The 19,050-nt window shown below is 52.0% G+C and overlaps 8 protein-coding genes across 8 annotated transcripts; 5 read left to right on the forward strand and 3 right to left on the reverse strand.

The window, feature by feature from the left end:
- Positions 1-118: 118 nt before the first annotated feature.
- Positions 119-1,952, forward strand: M409DRAFT_58097 (uncharacterized protein; the record flags this gene model as incomplete). Its single annotated transcript, XM_033813818.1, has 2 exons — positions 119-943; positions 996-1,952. 2 exons carry the CDS (start codon positions 119-121, stop codon positions 1,950-1,952), a joined length of 1,782 nt encoding a protein of 593 aa, XP_033663574.1.
- A 1,410-nt stretch (positions 1,953-3,362) lies between these two features.
- On the forward strand, positions 3,363-4,376 carry M409DRAFT_26921 (uncharacterized protein; the record flags this gene model as incomplete). Its single annotated transcript, XM_033808336.1, has 1 exon — positions 3,363-4,376. One exon carries the CDS (start codon positions 3,363-3,365, stop codon positions 4,374-4,376), a length of 1,014 nt encoding a protein of 337 aa, XP_033663575.1.
- Positions 4,377-5,230: 854 nt separating this feature from the next.
- On the forward strand, positions 5,231-6,032 carry M409DRAFT_68975 (uncharacterized protein; the record flags this gene model as incomplete). The annotated part of the gene is made up of 2 exons (XM_033818071.1): positions 5,231-5,802; positions 5,873-6,032. 2 exons carry the CDS (start codon positions 5,231-5,233, stop codon positions 6,030-6,032), a joined length of 732 nt encoding a protein of 243 aa, XP_033663576.1.
- Positions 6,033-6,300: 268 nt separating this feature from the next.
- M409DRAFT_68976 (uncharacterized protein) lies at positions 6,301-8,282 on the reverse strand (the record flags this gene model as incomplete). Its single annotated transcript, XM_033818072.1, has 8 exons — positions 6,301-6,544; positions 6,599-6,768; positions 6,822-6,953; positions 7,008-7,194; positions 7,252-7,559; positions 7,607-7,661; positions 7,710-8,118; positions 8,171-8,282. 8 exons carry the CDS (start codon positions 8,280-8,282, stop codon positions 6,301-6,303), a joined length of 1,617 nt encoding a protein of 538 aa, XP_033663577.1.
- Positions 8,283-9,575: 1,293 nt separating this feature from the next.
- M409DRAFT_68977 (uncharacterized protein) lies at positions 9,576-13,122 on the reverse strand (the record flags this gene model as incomplete). Its single annotated transcript, XM_033818073.1, has 5 exons — positions 9,576-10,222; positions 10,279-10,803; positions 10,853-11,051; positions 11,109-12,291; positions 12,440-13,122. 5 exons carry the CDS (start codon positions 13,120-13,122, stop codon positions 9,576-9,578), a joined length of 3,237 nt encoding a protein of 1,078 aa, XP_033663578.1.
- Positions 13,123-13,933: 811 nt separating this feature from the next.
- On the forward strand, positions 13,934-14,710 carry M409DRAFT_26926 (uncharacterized protein; the record flags this gene model as incomplete). The annotated part of the gene is made up of 3 exons (XM_033808337.1): positions 13,934-14,062; positions 14,113-14,286; positions 14,339-14,710. The coding sequence occupies 3 exons, from the start codon at positions 13,934-13,936 to the stop codon at positions 14,708-14,710; spliced, it is 675 nt and encodes a 224-aa protein (XP_033663579.1).
- A 196-nt stretch (positions 14,711-14,906) lies between these two features.
- M409DRAFT_26927 (uncharacterized protein) lies at positions 14,907-16,586 on the reverse strand (the record flags this gene model as incomplete). Its single annotated transcript, XM_033808338.1, has 1 exon — positions 14,907-16,586. One exon carries the CDS (start codon positions 16,584-16,586, stop codon positions 14,907-14,909), a length of 1,680 nt encoding a protein of 559 aa, XP_033663580.1.
- Positions 16,587-17,578: 992 nt separating this feature from the next.
- M409DRAFT_58102 (uncharacterized protein) lies at positions 17,579-18,883 on the forward strand (the record flags this gene model as incomplete). Its single annotated transcript, XM_033813819.1, has 3 exons — positions 17,579-17,968; positions 18,019-18,593; positions 18,646-18,883. 3 exons carry the CDS (start codon positions 17,579-17,581, stop codon positions 18,881-18,883), a joined length of 1,203 nt encoding a protein of 400 aa, XP_033663581.1.
- Positions 18,884-19,050: the final 167 nt, after the last annotated feature.

Raw genomic sequence — 19,050 nt, forward strand, 5'->3', positions numbered from 1 at the left:
GACTAACTCAAAACCCTTTTCAACCTCCTTCCAATCCATCTCTGCAGTATCGGCTACTCCGTGTATCCAACTCATACGTACCCATTATACCGTTGCCAGGAAAATTCGGCTACTCGGAATGAACCGCTCTCAGCGATCCCGGACCGTCTGCTATCGCTGCCACAGACGAAAGACGGCTTGCGACCTACAGCTTGCGTCAGGACCAGACGCGAAATGCAGTGCTTGCAAAGCCGTAGGAGCCGACTGTTTGCTCCGCCCTTCAAACAAAGGCCGTCGCCTGCACTCGGCTTCCGGATCGGCCCCGATAGAACAGGCGAGGCTGGCTGGCTGTGAGCGAAAGCCTTTTAGCTCCTTGACTCCGGCGTATCTTGGTGAAATGAGCTTCCATACTATTTTCACCCCAAGCACTGGCCATCTGCAGAGAGATGATACAGTGAGGGTCGGTGATTCTTCTGCCCACGCTCTCGGGAAAGAGAATACGGGCTTCTGCCACGAACCAATTGACCAGATACCGGCCAGAAACCGGCGCGGCAACCTTGAAGTCTTCTATGAGTTCTTCTACACTTGGTGTCCCATACTCGACGTTGACTTGAAAGAGGAAAGCGCAAGTGATGCCCAGTGCATCGCTGTGGATCATGCACTTGCACTGGTTTCAGGCAACTTGCGAGCACCGCTTACTCCTCACGCATCGGATAGCGAGCACTATTTACGGGCTCGTCAGCTGTTCTACTCGTGCAGCAACATGAATGAGATCGATCGTATTCGAACGTGCATGCTTTTCTACTGGTGGAGCGCTACTCCTCCGAACATGGCTAGCATGGACAATAGCTTCTGGTGGACAGGGCTCGCTATACGGATGGCGCAGCAGATAGGATTGCATCGGGAACCCAGCGCATCAGATTCGAATGCTGCACTCAAACGGCGTATCTGGTGGACACTTTATGTAAGCTACCTTGAATGTTTTCTGTTCGTTCGATTTGCTGAGCTGACTGAAGGCTCGCGACCGCATCATCTCTTGGTGTCAAGGTCGCCCATGCATCATCGACGACGACTACTGCGACGTACGATCGCCCTTGACGTCCGACTTCCCGCCTAGCAAATCTCACGAGGCAGAGATCTTTGTACACTGGCTCCGTCTGACTTTTGTCGTAGGCCACGTGAACAAAACCCTGTTCAGAGCCCGCCTTGCTGGCGGCTCAATCTCGACACCTCCTCTCGCTGCACACCTTGTCCAATGGATTCGCTCTCTACCGATACAGCTTTCGCTCCCCCTGGCGAACGACCAAGCCATCCCTTACGAACGCGACGTGCTCCTTTTACATCTACCTTACCTCAGCATGATATCGCTCATCTACCTCACGCCAACACAAAGTCGTCTGCCAGGGGCGTCCGTAGCAGCGGTAGTAGCGGCAGCTTGCACAGCCCGTATAATTGATGAGTTTCTAGCTAGGGGTCACCTTCGCTTCCTCCCGGGAACCGTTGGGTGGTACATCGCCGTTGCTGTGCTCTCATTGATGCCAGTGCTCTCGTTGCAGCACCTAAATTCGCATGCATTGGCGCACATCCGCACGCTACTCGTAGCACTGGAACACATGGCTTCTCAGTGGCACTCTGCAAGAGGCTTGCACACTGAGTTATCCAAGCTATTTGAATATGACAGTCTGACAGCTCTACGAGCTACTCAAGATCAGACCGACGAAGCTTCGACGTCGCCGCGTAGCGCTCAGCTCTCCAGTCTCCGAGAGCTTTGCGCAGGGGACGGCGTCGTTTGGGCCGACTTCTTCCCTTTCGTAACGGAGAAGACCAGTCCGCTCGTCGCTGTCATCCTCTTGGAATGTCAACATTCATATCCAGACTTATGGCCTGGTAACGACTGGCCAAGCGTCTTTGATGAGTTCTTCGAAGAGTTCGGTACTTTACCATCTGGGGAACTTCACGCATCATTGGGCTGAATGCTGGCCATCACCGGTCATCCGCAGGGCTTTTGGCTGTCTTACAAAGTGGTCACTCTGATGTCGGGTGACGTTATAGCAAGACTACCACTCCGTATACTGGAACCAATCATACACAGTGGAAAGGGAGATGATGCCGGATAGGCGATAGGATGGCACGACACCTCAAGCATGCTACTTCCATTCATCTCTTGATGAAAATCGTACAGACCATATATATCCTTTGCCCCTTGGTGGCACTCCCCTGCAGCAAGAACTATACATCTTCTTGCAGCCTGCACGACCTAAGACCATGAAGCTTGTCCAAGGATTCTTTCACAACATCGTACCAATAGTCACTCCATACCTGCCCCATCCTAGGCGGAGGGTTCGTTGGAAGAGAGCCGCGACGAAAGGTGTTGAAGTAGACAATATCCGGCTCCAGTAAAGTTATGCCGGAAGCGCTAGTGTGATAGTCGTGGAAACGATGAGTTACTTGCACGGTCCCTGTGCCATCAGGTTGTGGTGTAATCAGAACAAGCTGTGCAGGTCCGCCCTCGTGTAGAGATACGACGAGCGAGCCATCAGCACGTAGGAAAAGATTCTCTGCTCAAGTGCCGTCCCTGAAATGGTAGATGGTTCTCAAAGTTCCGGACGAGGGCGCATGCAAGCACTCAGGGGCTGAAGGCGACTGGGCGGATATCGCAATTCCAAGCACGGAGAAAATCAAGAAAGCAAGCACGATTAGCCTTTTGTAAATAACATTGAATTAGATGAAAATGTCGCTCTCCAACCTCAGCTTCTTGCAATCCCTGGTTATCTGAACTACTGTACTCTCACTAAGGCTGGCAACCCTGAAGCGAGTGCGAGCCAGCAGAGCTGGGCTATCCTTGAGTCTGGGTTGCTGGGAATTTCTAGAAGACCAGTAAAGGCAGTTATATTCGGGCAATGATCACGGGAATAGAACTTGGATTGGTAATCGGATCATATCACAGCGCCTGTTTGGGTGCCGGTAGCCTGAGTTAGGACGCAGAAATGGGGAGTTTGCCTTGGCTTAGCCGATCTGAACAGATAGTTAGCCGACATTATCGCTGATTTTCTACTGTTTGTTATATTCTTCTCGGGGGTGCAATCCGATGGAGCTCCTGATAGAGGGAATTTCGTTGATCCAACAGACTGGACAGAGTTAAGTGCTGAGATTAATAATGCTCCACTGGTCGTTGCTTGGGCCCCGATGTTGTTGGCGAGAGAGAAGGCAGAAAGTATAGTCGAAGTCTCACCCACGGCCTACAACACTACAAACCCTCGTTACCCATGACCCGGGCCTTGCTGACGACCACAACTTTGTCTTGCTCAATCTCTCTTTGCCTGAGACACGCTACACGATCTCCGACATACCACCGAAGCAAATTCCATAGCAGCTCCAGCAACATGACCCGCGTTCTTCTGACTGGCGGGTCTGGTTTCATCGCCGCACACATTCTCAACTTCCTCCTCCAGCATGGTCACTCAGTCGTCACGACCGTACGCTCGCAAGAGAAAGCAGATAGAATCGCAGCGGCATACAATGGTATCGACAGGGAAAGGCTTGATTTTGCGATCGTCGAGGATATTGCTCAAGAACAGGCGTTTGAAACAGCGGTCGTTTCGGACCCACCTTTTGAAGTTGTCATTCACACTGCCTCGCCTTTCCACTTCAACATTGCAGACGTACAGAGGGACCTACTAGATCCATCAATCATCGGCACGACTGGAATCCTCGAAAGCATCAAGAAGCATGCGACGACAGTGAAGAGAGTGGTCATCACCTCGTCATTTGCTTCCATTGTAAACGGAAGCAAGGGCTTCTGGCCCGAGCACACCTACTCCGAAGCAGACTGGAATCCAATTACCAAGGAAGAAGCGTCTCAGAATGCTGTGAACGGCTACCGCGCAAGTAAGACCTTTGCAGAGAAAGCTGCATGGAACTTTATCGAGCAGCAACAACCCAACTTTACCCTCACAACTATGTGCCCACCCCTTGTTTTCGGACCGATAGTGCACTACCTGAACAGCTTGGACGCACTCAATACCTCCAACCAACGCATTCGCGACATCGTCCAGGGCAAGGATCAAGAGAATCTCCCGCCTGGCCTCTGGGTTGACGTTCGAGACCTCGCGCTAGGACACGTCCTTGCTATGGAGAAAGAAGCTGCCGCGAATAAGCGATTCTTTTTCACGCCAGGGCATTTCTCTACCGCAGAGCTCGCCGAGATTGTGAGGAAGAATTTTCCAGAATTTAAAGACAAGCTACATCCCAAGAGCAATGCGGGTGATGCTTATACGAAGTATGGATTCTACAAGATCAACATTGATCGGACGAATCGGATTCTGGGCATTCCATGGACATCCCTAGAGAACAGCGTCATCGACACTGTTGAGAGTCTCAAAGCCGTCGGCTTGTGATTGGTAACGCATGGCGCTTGGCACCCTGCCGCAAGAAGGAGCATCTTTCTCCACGAGCCTCGCTTGGACTCAGGGCATCTTCTGCTAGTGAATATTGGGTCACGATGTCTCGCCATACACTCAGGTATATATCATGGAAGATTATCGCATCCCATCATCTGATTCCACCGGTACTATGATGGCTACTATACCATTCGCAGTCTTTTTGAAATGTAAAGTGGATCTTGGCAGGTGAGGTCAGTCAGTCAGGCTGACTTGGCATCGGGCTTCCCTGGAAGTAGGACACGTACCTACACATTCGATGCGAGGCCCAGAAGTAGCAACCGGTCTACAAACTATCGCTAGTCTACGGGCTTTGTTAATCTCTGCCGAAATTCGGGGCTGAGGAACCCGGCAACGGAGGAGGACTCCCTGCTGTGATCCTGCAGATGCATCGTAATTCACTTTGTAAGCCCGAGAAGGAAGATTTTATATTTCCATAGCAAGAACTTACGCACGTTGATGACGTCGTGAAAGGACGTTCCCAACTCAGCGGATTGATGGATGCAGTTAGAATTGCGACCAAAAGGACCTGAGCTTCTGACGCTACAGCCTTGTTGGGTTGGATGTGCGGCTGACAGGCACACGGGCCTGCGTGGCTCTTGTCGTTCCTGCATGAGCTGTGACGAAGGTCGTGAGTCTGTTGCATCACCGGATGATTTTCCCGAACGTGTGGGAGCTGAAATATTTAAGTCGTGACAATACATGAAAAGCAAGGCCCATGTCCCCGGATCTCGCCCGGCTTTTCTAACATTTGTTTTCAACCCGGAGATCTCTAATCGTTTGTTCAACTGACATCGATCAAAGTAATCGAAATGCGGCTCTCAAAATCGATGTTGACCCTCCTGTTCCTCGCATCAACCTCTCTAGCTCAATCCATAGGCTACACCTGCAACCCACACTGCATAACGCCAACAATCCCCACAACAAACCACAATCTCACCTTCGGCACGCACTACGCAGTCCTCAATCTCGATCTCATAGGGCTCGTTGCCAGCATCGCCAACACGACCGCAGGTTCAGCCTTCATCAACTCAACAGCAACATGGATCGACTTCATCCACGCCCAACACCCACCTCCCCTGTCAATCTTCTCCCGCGTGGCTTTCTCGGGTACCCGTAAAGCTGAGCTCGGCCCGAACTCGCCGTTCACGAAGGTCGCGGGCAGTGTGACTCCAGCGGAATCGCAGATTTATCCGGCTTTCAAGGTCGATGAGAAGGCTGGCGATGTGGTTCTGGATAAGAGTCGGTATTACGCAGGCTGGGGCAACTCCCTCGAAACGATCTTACATGCGCAGGGGATCGACACAGTTATCCTAAGTGGATTAACGACGTCTGGAGTTATTCTTAACACCGTCTATACGTTATACAATTTGGACTACAAAGTGTGAGTACTCCTTTTTCTGCGGGGGCGTGGGCTCGTTCGAGTAAATTCAGATGCTGACTCTGGGCTGAAGGTATGTTATTGCGAACAACACCATTCAAACGCCGGGAAATGTGGCCCCTGAAGTTTATACATCGATACTGGAAGGTATTATCCCAACCTTGCCAGCGGACGTCATTACGGTCGAGCAGGCTATGGATGCAGTGAAGAGGAGCGGTCCAGCAGTGTACTAGTCTCCTATATCCCTGCAATGCCACCGAAGTCATGCATAGAATCCTTGCTTGCTCAGAGTGATCCGTTCAATAGCCTCGAAGATGTTGAGTTATTGCGATGAAGATTAGAATACCGGCCGTCATCATTCATGCGCGGTCATGCCTAACTAACATACTATCAACACAACGGCCAACCAAACATCACCACTATCTCACAATCTCACCATCCACCTTCAGCAATCCACCTTCAGGAATCCACTTCCTATCTCGTGATCTCGATAATTGTCTTTCAAAGTTGCTTCTCCTCCATCTGGATATCCTTTGCCGTCTCCTTCGCACCGACCGCGCCCTGCATCTTCATCTTGGCGTCGGTCAAACCATACTCCTCGGCAAGATTCTCCATATCCTCGTTGGTAAGACGAGGCATCTCCTTGGCGACTTTGACGTATGACCTATTCTCGATATAGCCTTTGGCGAAGATGAAGTCAATCTCTTCGAGCGAGCGTTGGCTTGTCTCGGGGTAAAAGAAATAGCTAAAGCAAGTTAGCACAATAGAGAAGAAGATGGTTCAGGTGTGCGGAACCAACATGAAAGGCAGAGCGGCAGCATTGACGGCTGCGAAGAACAAATATGTTCCCCAGCCGATGTTTTGGATCATGATTGGCGTCACCATCACAACGAGAAAGTTGATGAGCCAGTTGACGATGTTGGCGGCAGCAGCACCTTTGGCGCGAATCCGGATTGGGTTGATTTCAGCCTGCAGAGGTTAATGAACCATAAAATACAATTTCGAGATGCAGTGTTTCTTACTGCATATAGCCATGGCACCGTCAAGTATGACGGACCAAAGAAGGCGATGTACAGGAACAGACCAAACGCTGCTCCTTTGGCTGGACCCGGTGTACCAGGGATGAGGCAAGCGAACGTGATAATCATGGAGACCTAATTACTCGTCAGTTGCTGAGGGTATGCTCATGCGGATAAGGCCTTGCTCACCATCTGTCCAGTTGTGCCAATCAAAAACACCTTCCTTCGGCCAACGGACTCCACTGTCCAGAAAGACAGCAAAGCAAACAACGCGTAGACTATCATGTCGATGCCACCGATGAGCTGCGAAAAGTGCCGCGAGGTATGCAGTGCGTTCAAGAATAGAATGGGCGAGTAGTAGATCACAGCATTGCAACTGTACAACGTCATCAACGAGAACTGAAATGTTGCTTGTGCTTTATCAAGGACTTACCCTGTAATTTGCTGGAAGAATTGCGATGAGATGCCGATCAACATACGTCGACGATGTTGCGAAGGGCCTCCAGTCCACATGTCCGAGATTTTGAACTTGGACCCTTCAGCAGATTGCTCAATAGCAATCGAATCGAGGATCCCGCGAATGTCTTCTTTGGTTTTGGGACCATCAAGTCTTTCCTTATTGATGGCAGCCATGGATCTGGTGGCATCTTCGATACGGTCTAACTTGCACAGCCAGCGAGGAGACTCGGGGAGGAAGAAGGTGCCAATGAAGTAGATGAGACAGAACACGATTTGAAAGGCCTGGAGATGTTGTTAGCATGTACCGTGTATGAACGTGAGAGACGCACGATGGGAAATCTCCATGTGATAGAGCTTGTGTAGTTCTGAATGCCGTAGTTGAGCCTGTGATCTTATTAGCATTTCGTTTCCCTGCCGAATCGACATGCTCACCAGTAGGAGAACATCGTTCCTGTCGCAATGAGACCTGTCGAAAGACAGACCAACATCCCGCGACTGGCATGCGACAGCTCAGACTGCCACACAGGCATCGACGCCATATTGATTCCATTACCCCAGCCAGTGATGGTCCTTCCGATCAGAAATTGTGCAAACCTCCCGTTAACCGAAGAAGAGGGCATTGCAGTAACCTGAATGACAACCCCGAGGATCACGCCGGCTCCTCCTGTCAGACATGATCTCTTACGACCGATCTTGTCCCCCAAAAATATCATCGTCACTGCTCCGAGTGTCGTCCCGATGTCGTAAATAGCAACAGTGAAGCCGAGAAGATTAGCGTTATTGTTGACCTTGGGAAAAACGGCAAGCCACTGGGGTGATGTGATCACGCCAGACATGACACCTGCAGATTGAGTCAACATAGGCATCGTTTCGACTGAACCTGTACGTCTCACCTTGGTCGTAACCAACGAGCACAAAGCCGAAGGTGAGGATAGCTGTAAGAGTCCATTCCAGAGGCTTGCCCTGCACGCCTAGAAACTTGGGGTACTCTGAGGATGAGGGCATCTCTGCTGGCGACTACTGAAGGGAGTGGTTCCACTGTGGTGATTGAGACTCTCTTTTGAAAAGGAGAACGAGCAGACGAGATGTCTATGGCCTCGTGCCCAATGTCGTACTCATATACACCACATCGTCTTTGCTTTTCTGTAAAGCAACGGGATACGCGAAGAGGAAAATCTCTGGGTTGTTTACCCGATTCTCTTACCTGTCACAAGGACAAGCCATATCGAGGGTTTCTGTTCGAAGCTTGTCGTTGCTTGATGCATTCGGATGCCTTCTCCGAGGTGCCATGGTAGCATGGCTCGGTGCTGGGATGCTAGGTATGGTTAGACATGCATCACATCGATGATCCTCAAGGCTGTAGACACCGTGCCGGGACCCGTATGTACTGATCCTGCCATGGCTTGTCCAACTCAGCGGAGAATCGTTAGGTTTGTTGCGTAGTGGCTGGGGCTACGTTCTGGTTCCCTGTTTAGATGAAGTCCCCTTCGCATTCGCGGCCAGCGCGGCATGCAGCCTGGGTCGTGCCGCTCAAGTGTTGCATGTCTCCGCGTATATTGCCAGGTGAGATCGTATAGAAGCGTACCGGGTAAGCTCTTACTACGCCATTAGCAAGCTATCTCAGAAGCTTGTCTTGACTGCAGAGGGTCTACCTGCGGCAGAAAGAGGACACCTTCGATAGCCTTCCTGGAGAGTGGACGTTGGATTTTGCAGTGAGATCGCACTGCTCGAATGTTTCGGTGAATCCTGGCAGTAACCGGACTCTTCTTCAGCAAAGGGGTCCCGTTATTTTTCAGAGGCACAGGCGGTATAGAATTAGCTGAGTAGTGTCATTGCACAGACGCCTCATGTCGAATGGCACCAATCAAGATCGGAAACTGTGAAGCCTTGAACTTGCTTGCGTTTGAGACCCCGCTCGTCCGCTATGGTACCTGGGATTGATACATCCCTCATTACGGGCGTGATCTTCGCCAGTTCTTGGAACACCGTGTCGTGAGCAAGCCACCGGACCGCGTGACGGGGAGTTTCCAAAGCTTCTGCATTGACAACTCGACTTCGTTGGCGCCCCTGATATGCACAGGTCACAGACATCTCTTGTCTTTGCATGCAAGGAAACAAGGTCGCTCTCCTTGATCGTATCGGGCTATGTCGAGCGATATTGCTTTGGTCTCTGAACGGATCTCCGTTCTCCTCAGCCCCTGAGAACTTCCGTGATGTACAATGGCGCGGCGCCTTGTTCCGCTTGAGGCTCGAGGCCATTCAAGCAGCAACGCAGTCCCATCTCTTCACAATCATCACTCACTTTCCCCCGAAAACCTTGCTCCTCCCCGCGAAATCCCCCGCAAACACCCTCATGGGCACATTCCCCATAACATCAAACACACTGACCTCCACGCCCATCTCCTTCTTAATCCAATTCCTCACCTCCACCGCCACAAGACTATCAACCCCATACGCGCTCAACGGCTTGTTCGTATCAACATCCGCCACCGGGATCATCATCAGTCTCGCGAGTCGTTCAGCCATCGCGTTGCTAATAGTATCGATTGCGACGGCGATGTCGGTGCAGCGGGAGAGTTCGTCTTTGAGGGAGATGGTAGAGGATGATGCGGAAGATGAGGCCCCAGTGAGTTTGCGGAGGCCGGCGAAGCGGTTGTCGTTCATCCAGTACCATTGGGGTTCGAATTCGTTGAATGGAAGGCCGCACATTACTTGTGCTGGATGTGCATCAGAGCCTTCCATGGCGGTGGCCATCAGGCCGTGAAGGTCGCTGTTGTGCATGACTTTGAGACCCATAGCTTTGACGTGGTCGACGTATTCGTCGTGCTCGGCGACGAAGCCGACGGAGAGGAGGTACCCGATGTCGATGGTCATGGCTGGGAGGCCTTGTGAGCGACGGTAAGAGGCGAAGTAGTCTTGGAAGATGTTCCCGCAGCCGTAATTGCCTGTGAAAAAGCTGTGTCAGTACAGAAACCCTCTCGTTGGTCTTTTAATTACTCACCTTGCCCACGATGTCCCATGACACCGGCAAGCGAAGACAGCATCACAAAGAAATCCATGTCCTTCGGCAGAAGTTCATGCAAATTCCACGTGCCATGCACCTTAGGACCAACTGTGATGCGAAGATCATCGGCGCTCATCTTTTCGTACAGCGTGTCCTTGAGCACCATAGCTCCGGTGACACAGCCCCTAACGAGTGGGAGTTCGCTGATGTTGTAAAGCACAGTCTGCAAAGCAGCTCGGTTGCCAACATCGCAATCGAAAGCAATGGCGTTGGTATCGTATGTCTTGCGCAAGTTCTCGACGAAGGCCTGATTGTCGGCACCAGATGCAGCTGAACGGGAGAGGAAGACCGAGTGCTTTGCCCCTTTTTCAGCCAGCCAGCGACCGAGCTCTCTCCCAATGCCGCCGAGGCCAGCAACAATGTAAGTTCCATCGGTTCGGACGCCAACCTTTGGAGTTCGTGGAATGGCCAGCACCGTATCGTTGTCGTCAACGCGCAGGACCACCTTGCCCATGTGTCTGCCTGGGGTCATTAGGAGATTGCTCCCATCATGAAACAGGCTGCAACATACCAGTCTGCACATACCTGAAAGCCTTCTCAACATCAGCAAAGTTGAACTGCTGCACAGGCTGAACAGGCTTCAAAGAGCCGTTCCCAATCAGCTTGGCGACATCAGTCCAGAGCTTCACTGCTCGTGGCGTAGGGTCGTTCTCGAAGTCCAGTAAGTTGACGCCAATGTAGCTCTTGTTCTCGAGGAACGGTTTCATGTCCTGTAAATAGGTCAGCTATGATATATCATCACAATAAACATGAAGCTAGGTACGTACCAATCCAGTGTTTGCGAAGAGGTCAGCCTTGTCAATCTCCAGGAAGCGGCCGAATGGAGCAAGACAATGCCAAGACAGTCTCAACAACTCACCAGCAAGTGAGTTTAGCACAACGTCAACGCCCTTGTCGTTGGTCGAGCGCATGATCCCCTTCGCGAAGCTCGCATCGCGGGAAGAGAAGATGTGAGAAGCTGAAATGCCGTAGTGCTTCATGATGAGGTCTTTCTTCTCTTCAGATCCCACAGTCGCAAAGATCTCCGCTCCAAGATGCTGGGCGAGGATAATAGCAGCCTGTCCGACACCACCAGCAGCCGCGTGGATAAGAATCGTCTCGCCCTTTTCGAGGTGGCCTGCAGTCACCAAAACATAGTACGCTGTCAGGAAGATCAGAGGCATAGAGGCAGCGTCTTCGAAGCTCATGTCGTGAGTCATCGGGATAGCGCCCTGCATCGGGAAGCGGACGAAGGTCGCGAAGGTATCACAACTGGCCGTCATGACTCTGTCGCCAATCTTGATGTCGCTGACATCTGCCCCTATCCCGGTTACTACTCCAGCAACGTCGACACCGAGTTTGTTCTCGTTTAGGTTTCCAAGAGCGACGAGAACATCCTTGAAGTTCAGACCAACAGCCTTGACCTCAATTTCGATCCAGTCTGCTGGCATTGGCTCGTAATAAGTCTCATCTTCTTGCCATCGGAAGGTATCCAGTAGACCCGGCGTCTTAATTGTCAGCTTCAGGGGACGGCCACTGCCAATGAAATTGACAAGCTCTGGCTCTCCCTTCGCTTCGTATTTCCGCAGGGAAGCATCAACTTTAGGCGTCCACTCGACTCGAGGAACAAAGACCTTCGAACCCCTTGCTGCGAACTCCCCGTCAGCTCCATCGCTGCTCAAATGAGCCGTGGCGACATTGGCTATGGCAATTGAGGAAGCCTCAATGTTGATGGTGTCTGCAGTATCAATGTCGAGAACCGCAAAGTGGAGACCGGTGTTCTCGTTGCGAATGGCACGTCCAAGTCCCACCATGAGGGATTGGTGAGGATGAGAGCAATCCATGGCTGCACCGCCAGTGATCCAGAGAAGTCCTGCGGGATCATAGATCAGTTTGCGGAGCTTTTCCCAGTCTTCTCCTGCTATGTCTGCCAGCAAAGGTTTCTCAAGTTCAGCCAACGAGATGCAGTGCCTGCCTTCAATTTCGGAAAGCAGTGAAGCTCTCCCATTGTAGGATGGAGGCGTGAGTGTGCTTGGCTTGCAGCGTATCAGAGATTGACTCGGCGAGCTTCTCAGAGAGTGATGATCCAGTGCTGATGATGGCGTATCCGACGACATACTCGACAGTTGAGACGGCCGGCTTCGTAGATACGATCAAAGACACCGGCTCCTTGGAACCCTCGCAGTCACCACGAATGTCGAGGTCAACACCTGAGTATCCAGCCTTCTTCAAGGCAAAAGCCCATTCCAGAACATCGAGAAGAGGACCACCCTTACGGCCATCGTCCTCACCAAGCCACCAGCCCGGCAGTGGACCCATGATGAAGCCGCAGAAGATTCGCTTTATGGTGACTTCGGAGAGGACGAGCTGGCCACCTGGTTTCAATAGTCGCTTGCAGTTTTCCAAAGTCTCTTGAATACTCTTCGTCGCATGCAGCACGTTCGCACACACGATGATATCGAACTCCTCTTCCTTGAACCCCTGTTCCAGCGGGTCATTCTCAATGTTCAAAGTCCCAAATTCCATGATAGCGGCGTCCGTGGAGAATCGCTCCTGTGCTTTGGCAGGAAACCCGGGAGAGATATCCGTGAAGTAATATCTGGAAGCCTTGGAAGAGCCTGACTCTGTTCGAAGCCGGTCCAGAACATGTCCAGTGGCTCCACCAGTTCCGGCTCCGATCTCGAGCACGGCGATGCCAGGCTTCTTATCAGCGATCAAACCAATGTATTGTGCGCAGTTGGAGTTGTAGCTGGCTCCGAAGGCACCTTGGTAGAAGGTGTACAGCAAGTCGTCCTCGAGCATGACCTGGAGAGGCTCGACTTCTCGCGAGAAAATTTTGGGCAAGTTCTGTCCTATGCGGTCGACCATTTGAACGGTGATGTTGCCGCTGTGTGACTTTGAGGTCCTGGTCTTCGCTTCCGCCATTCGCAGCTCGACTTCAGCCTTGTCCGGCGACAGCGAAGGGAACTCCCTGATCCTATCATGCATCCACTCGACGTAGAGTTTCCAGAAACCATCTTGTGGGATGTGAGTCTTGCCAGTGCTTTCGAACCACGCGAGGCACCGGTAAATGTACACCAAGCAGACATATTCCAGAAGATCCAGCACGGAATCATCGTCTGCATTAGGGATTGTCCTAGAGTAGACAATGTCTTTGGTCTGCTTCGGAGAGATGAGGTCGACATCAGCGTACCAATCCTGCGTAAAACAGCTAGCTCTCGCATCAAATTGCTCGGACGACGACCCAACAGATGCAAGGCCGAGGCCCTCGATGATAATCTTCGGCTCCTCGAGCTCCTCGATGGAAATGGTGATCGACGACATCCACGTAGTGTAGCTCGTCTTCTTGGCAGTCGAGTGGCCATGGAGTTTAGTACTGGGCGTTCTTGGGATGTCCGCTGAAAGGTAGATTCGCTCGAAGGAGAAGATGGGTCGATCGTATCCAGCCTCCACGCAATACCACAGAAGTCAAAGTGCTATGTCTTGGACTATCAAGAACCGGGACGATGTGTACGTCCACGATACCACCAAGATAAAGGGCAGTAGCTCATGATTTGCAGCGCTGTGGACAGCTCTGAAAAAGCTGCAATACACGCCCTACCACTTCAAAGAAATGAGCGCCCCAGAGAACATCAAAGATCGACATCTACTATGTTGGCGAGAAGCCTTTATGGCGAAGCTTTACGATAGTGGAACACCGTACGGCAGGGAGGAATCCGACAAGCTTCTGCAACGCTACGACGTTAGTATTCTTCGATCTTTGTATGTTACATTTCAAGCTGACAGGATCAGGCAATAACAGATGCTCCTTGCGTTAACTTCTCAGACGAGCTACTTGCCGCCTACCCTGACGCAAAGGTCATCTTGTCGAAACGAGATCCAGAGAGATGGCTAGAATCAATTCTGCGCTCGTACCATGCAGTGATTGAATCTCGCGTTTTTCGAATAGGCGCAGCCATCGATCCTGTAAGGCTTCCGCTTCTAACCAAAACCTTCTCTTGCTAACAATTCCATCAAGGCGCTCAGCATCCTCGACGAAGTCTTCCGCCTCGTCCTCATCGACTGGACAGGTGGCGATTGGCGCAATCGGCAAAAGCTCCTGGAAGCATATCATCGCCACAATGAGCATATTCGCCAGATCGTGCCAAAGGAGAATCTGCTGGAATGGGAGCCGAGAGATGGTTGGGGCCCCCTGTGTGAGTTTCTCGGGAAGGATGTACCTGACGAGCCTTTTCCGTATGCGAATAAGGGAGACGATGTTGCGAATGGCGTGATCAAGGCGGCGAGGTATAGGATTGCGAAGTGGGTGTTGGGGAAGTTGATTTTGCCTGGTCTGAGTTTGGGAGTAGTTTTGGGCGGATGGGTGGTTTACAGGAGGATTTGGGCATGATCCTAGTCGCCACTGGTGAAGATCATATATTATGTTTGAGACGTGGTCAGAATCAACAGATTAAACATCACTATACACGAGCAACTACCAAAATCTTACAAAAGCCAAACAGAGATCTATCCCATCAAACAGTTGCCACCAGCACCTTCGCTTTGCCTAACAATGCATATCCCAAAGCAAATCGGTCCCAATAGTCTCAGCCGCGCCCACCAAACGCACTCATCCAATCTCCCTGCACCGAATTTCCCGATACATATTCGCTGTCTCCATAATCGGCCGAAAACATGGACTGATCGGTCCTCATCCGCTTCTGCGACGGGCCCTCCTCGAAATCATCCACAGCACTCGCCGGACTAACTGCCTCCGCCGTCCTCGCACGCTTCCCTCTCCGCGTCATTGGAGTCGTTGAACTACCCAGCTCCGCCTCGATCTCCTTGCCCTTCTCCATGATTCTCTTCTTCTCCACATTGCAGTTGTTATTGCTGGCTTTCCGCTCATGATACTTTCTCGGATTGCTCACGAAGCCTTGCACGCCTCGGCCCTCGATGACATCCATGACCACACGCTTGTTCTTTCGCAAGACTTCGCAGATTGTCGCCATGCGTTGGGAGAAGCGCAATGTGCGGTCGTCGGAGTATCCGCTGTTGTCGCCTCCCACCGCGTAGACTGCGTCGCCACCGAGGTGGTAGTTGAGGACCTCGCGATACAGGGCTCGGAGGCGAGCGGTCACGAGGGGGTTGGTGTAGCCAGGCTCCAGCTTTGCCTTCTCGTTGAAGGTCTTCTGCTGACGGGCAGACCATGTGTCCCAGCCTGCCTCTGTGTTCTGTACAACGTTGATCGCATTGAGTAGGAACTGTACGAAACGGTTTTCGGCACTGGCATTTCTGACATACTGCTGCACGTCGTCCTGGTAGATTCGACGGCCTTCGATTGGTGAGAAGATTTGCCGGCGCGCGGAAGCGTAGTCAGGGACAGAAGCGTCGAGGGTGTAGGTGAAAGGTTGGGCAACACGACGCTCGTACTTTGCGCCGCAACGTGTGCAACGTCCAGGAGAGCTGGAAGTGCGGTATTTCTTGCCACAGTCGATGCAACTTGGGTTCTCTTTGGGGGCATCACTGATAGGTGACGTTGCTCGAGCTTTGCCTTTTGCCTGACGTCCTCGAGAAGTAGAAGCGTGTGCCTCATCCAGATCGTCCTCCTGAAACAGTGGTCGCTCAAAGTTTCCGGGTGTCGGCGAGAAGTCGAAGTCGGTTTGTGGAGTCACAAACATTTGCTCGTCGCCACCGTAGTACGGCTGACCAAATCCATCCATGTTTGAAGCTCGATGCTGTGCTTCGGGTAGGTACGGGCCAGGTACGTACTGCGACGAGGGATCATGGGGGTTTGTGTAATGGGCATCGGCCGTCGGAGGATCTGGATAGTGGTCCTGAGATGGCGATCGTGCGAGATGAAGATCTTGATCGGGCGTGTTGTAGAGATCTGAAGAATTGCCGTAAGGTGTCAGATCGGTGAAGAGATCGTCGAAATTCGGCAGATCAGAATATGGGAGGCCTTGGTGTTGCTGACCAGCTCCAGGATCTGGGGAGACTTGTGTCGGGATTGACAGTGCAGCATGCGAGGTATGATTCCCTGACGATGATCGCTGTCCTCGTCGCATAGTTGCAGACTCTTGGCCGGAATCTGTAGAGGCTTGACCTGTTGCACTATTCGCCAGTACTTGTCGGCCCTCAGCAGTGGCGCTCGAGGACGCATTGCCGCCATCGTGCTGGATTTCAGGATCGGTCACCAACCAGTCTTCGTACTTGAAATCCTCGAAGAGCTTCGGATCGATATTTGACTGGCCTTGAGATTGCAACCACTCCTTGACTTGGTCCATAGAAGGAACTTCTGTGCTGGGTCGCTGCGTCGCTGAGTTGCTGGTGCTTGTGCGCTCTGGGGAGTCGGTGATAGGCTGTGTTGTTTGCTATGCTCAAGTTGATGTTGGTCGATGGGTGTTTAAAAGTGCGATCGGTATTTTGCGAAGAAATATTCTATGCTGCCGCATGGGTGAAGAATGCGCCTAAATGTATGTTGCAGTAGGGAATTGTGTTTCCAAGGCAAGCCGCGGTTCGTGAAGGTTGTGCGTTTCCGAATGTTTGCGCATGTCATGCGTGACTCCCCCGAAGTATGAGAATATACCACGTTCCAAGGTGCGAGGCCACCTGGGCGGGCTATCCGAGGGCTGGTGCGGCATTGTGTGTATCATTCGGGAGAAGCTGATCTGAAGGATTCCAAGACCTAGAAGCATAGATAGAGTGTCGACCTGGTGTCCTCCACAAGCCTGATTCAACTTTGTTAGTGCAAACTTTAGTCCCACCCAATGCGGAAGGAGCAGGTTGCATACCTTCCCGCGTACTTATGATACCATCATCCCTTTGTAGAAGTCGTCACAAATATGCAGGAACGAGCTCTAGCTGAACCTTCGATCCTGAAGGAGGGGCCCAGCTGCAGCACGCGAATCCACTCAAGATGTCTTTTGACCGCTTGTCGCACAGTTCGGACCTTTGTTGGAGCCGAATGACAGTGAGACTCGTGTTGCACGGAACATCGTAGACGACTTGAAGCGGGTGAGATAAATGTCAGATTTGCCGGCTGAGAACAAGATTCATTCGTGAAGAGGCTTTTGCAGGCAAGATATACGAGGAAGTCGTAAAGTTTCCGGAAACGGGAAAGGGAGATCTCGCGACTATCGAGCCATTGGACCTGGCGGTGGGAACGAGACCCTCAAATTTCTCTTGAATCTCACCAGGAGACATAACCACATACCTACCATCTCTCGACGGCGGCCGCGGAGCTTCCACCAAACGTGAAACAACAGCTGCCAACAAGATGACCGAACAGCAGGAGCCACACGTCCTCATTATCGGCGCCGGTCTTACAGGCCTCTTCATAGCCCACGGTCTCCAGCGGGCCAATATTCCCTACACGCTCTTCGAAGCCGAAGAAGCCGGGACTTACAGGTCACGAGAATGGACTATGGGTGTGCACTGGGGCGTGCCGCTCATCGAGAAGCTGCTGCCACCTGATCTGATGGCGAGGGTGATCCCGGAAGCTTCGGTGGATAAGACGTTGGACTATGTGACTCCGCCAACCAACGGCAGTCGGATTTATGATGGTGTTACTGGAGACGTGCTGAAGGAGTTGGTTAGTGAGGGGAAGTTGATCCGGGTGAGTAGGCGGAAATTGAGGGGGTTGATTGCGGAAAGGATTGAGGTGAAGGTGAGCTATTCTGATATCAGACTCACATGGCCAAAATTGATCTGTTTTAGTTCGGCCACAGATTGGAGGAAATCACATACGATGACGACAAGGGGACGGCGACAGCCCGTTTCACAAACGGCACATCCTCCACAGGAACAACCATAGTCGGCGCCGACGGTCCACGCTCCCAAATCCGCAGCCTCCTCTTTGGCCCAGCAGAAGCCGCTGCTCAACCGCTCACTGGCATCGTCCACCTATCCAGTACCTTCTCCTACCGCGACGCCGAAAAAGCCAAGTTCGTGCGTACAGCTCACCCAGTCTGGTCAATGGCCATCCACCCAGAAGTCTTCGCCTACGTCTGCATTCAAGACGTGCCGAATCCAGACAAACCAGAGGACTGGGTGTACTTTGTGTTCATCTGCTGGATGGGTGAGAGGGATCCCAGTCTTAGTCCGGAAGACGTCATGAAAGTTGCGAAGGAGAAGGGAACTAAACTCCAGGAGCCTTTCAGGTCGGCGATCCAGTGGATTCCTGAGGATGTGACTTTTCCGTATGTGGATGTTAGCTATTGGGTCGCGAAGTCGTGGGATAGTCATAAGGGCAGGGTGACGCTTGCCGGTGATGCTGCACATCCTATGCCTCCGTAAGAAACATCTCCTTACACTCCATTTTTCATCCCGCTGACATTTTTTCAGGTATCGAGGCCAAGGTCTCAACCATGCTGTTCAGGATGCGTACAACTTCGTAGAGACCATGAAGAAGATCAAGGCCGGTGAGGTGGCTAAAGAGAGCAGCGTCCAAGAGTATGGCGAAGAAGTGGCAAAGAGAGGCTCAGAGGAGACGATGATGAGCACAAAGAATGCATACATGATGCTGGCTTATGAGGACTTCAAGGAGAGTCCTTACATGAAGCACGGGCTGAGTAAACGGTAGACAGAACGTCCTTCAACTTCACCACCACCCAATATCTCCCCGTGCCATGGATCAAAACCCACCGCCCTACGGGTAATTCTGATAGTTTTGCCACGGCAGTGCATTCCCAGGCGCATTGAAAATCCAATTAGGCGCGACCCTCCTGGGTCCACCACCGGCGTCGCGAT

Source organism: Zasmidium cellare (genome assembly GCF_010093935.1).
Source record: "Zasmidium cellare ATCC 36951 unplaced genomic scaffold M409scaffold_34, whole genome shotgun sequence".
Lineage (NCBI taxonomy): Eukaryota > Fungi > Ascomycota > Dothideomycetes > Mycosphaerellales > Mycosphaerellaceae > Zasmidium > Zasmidium cellare.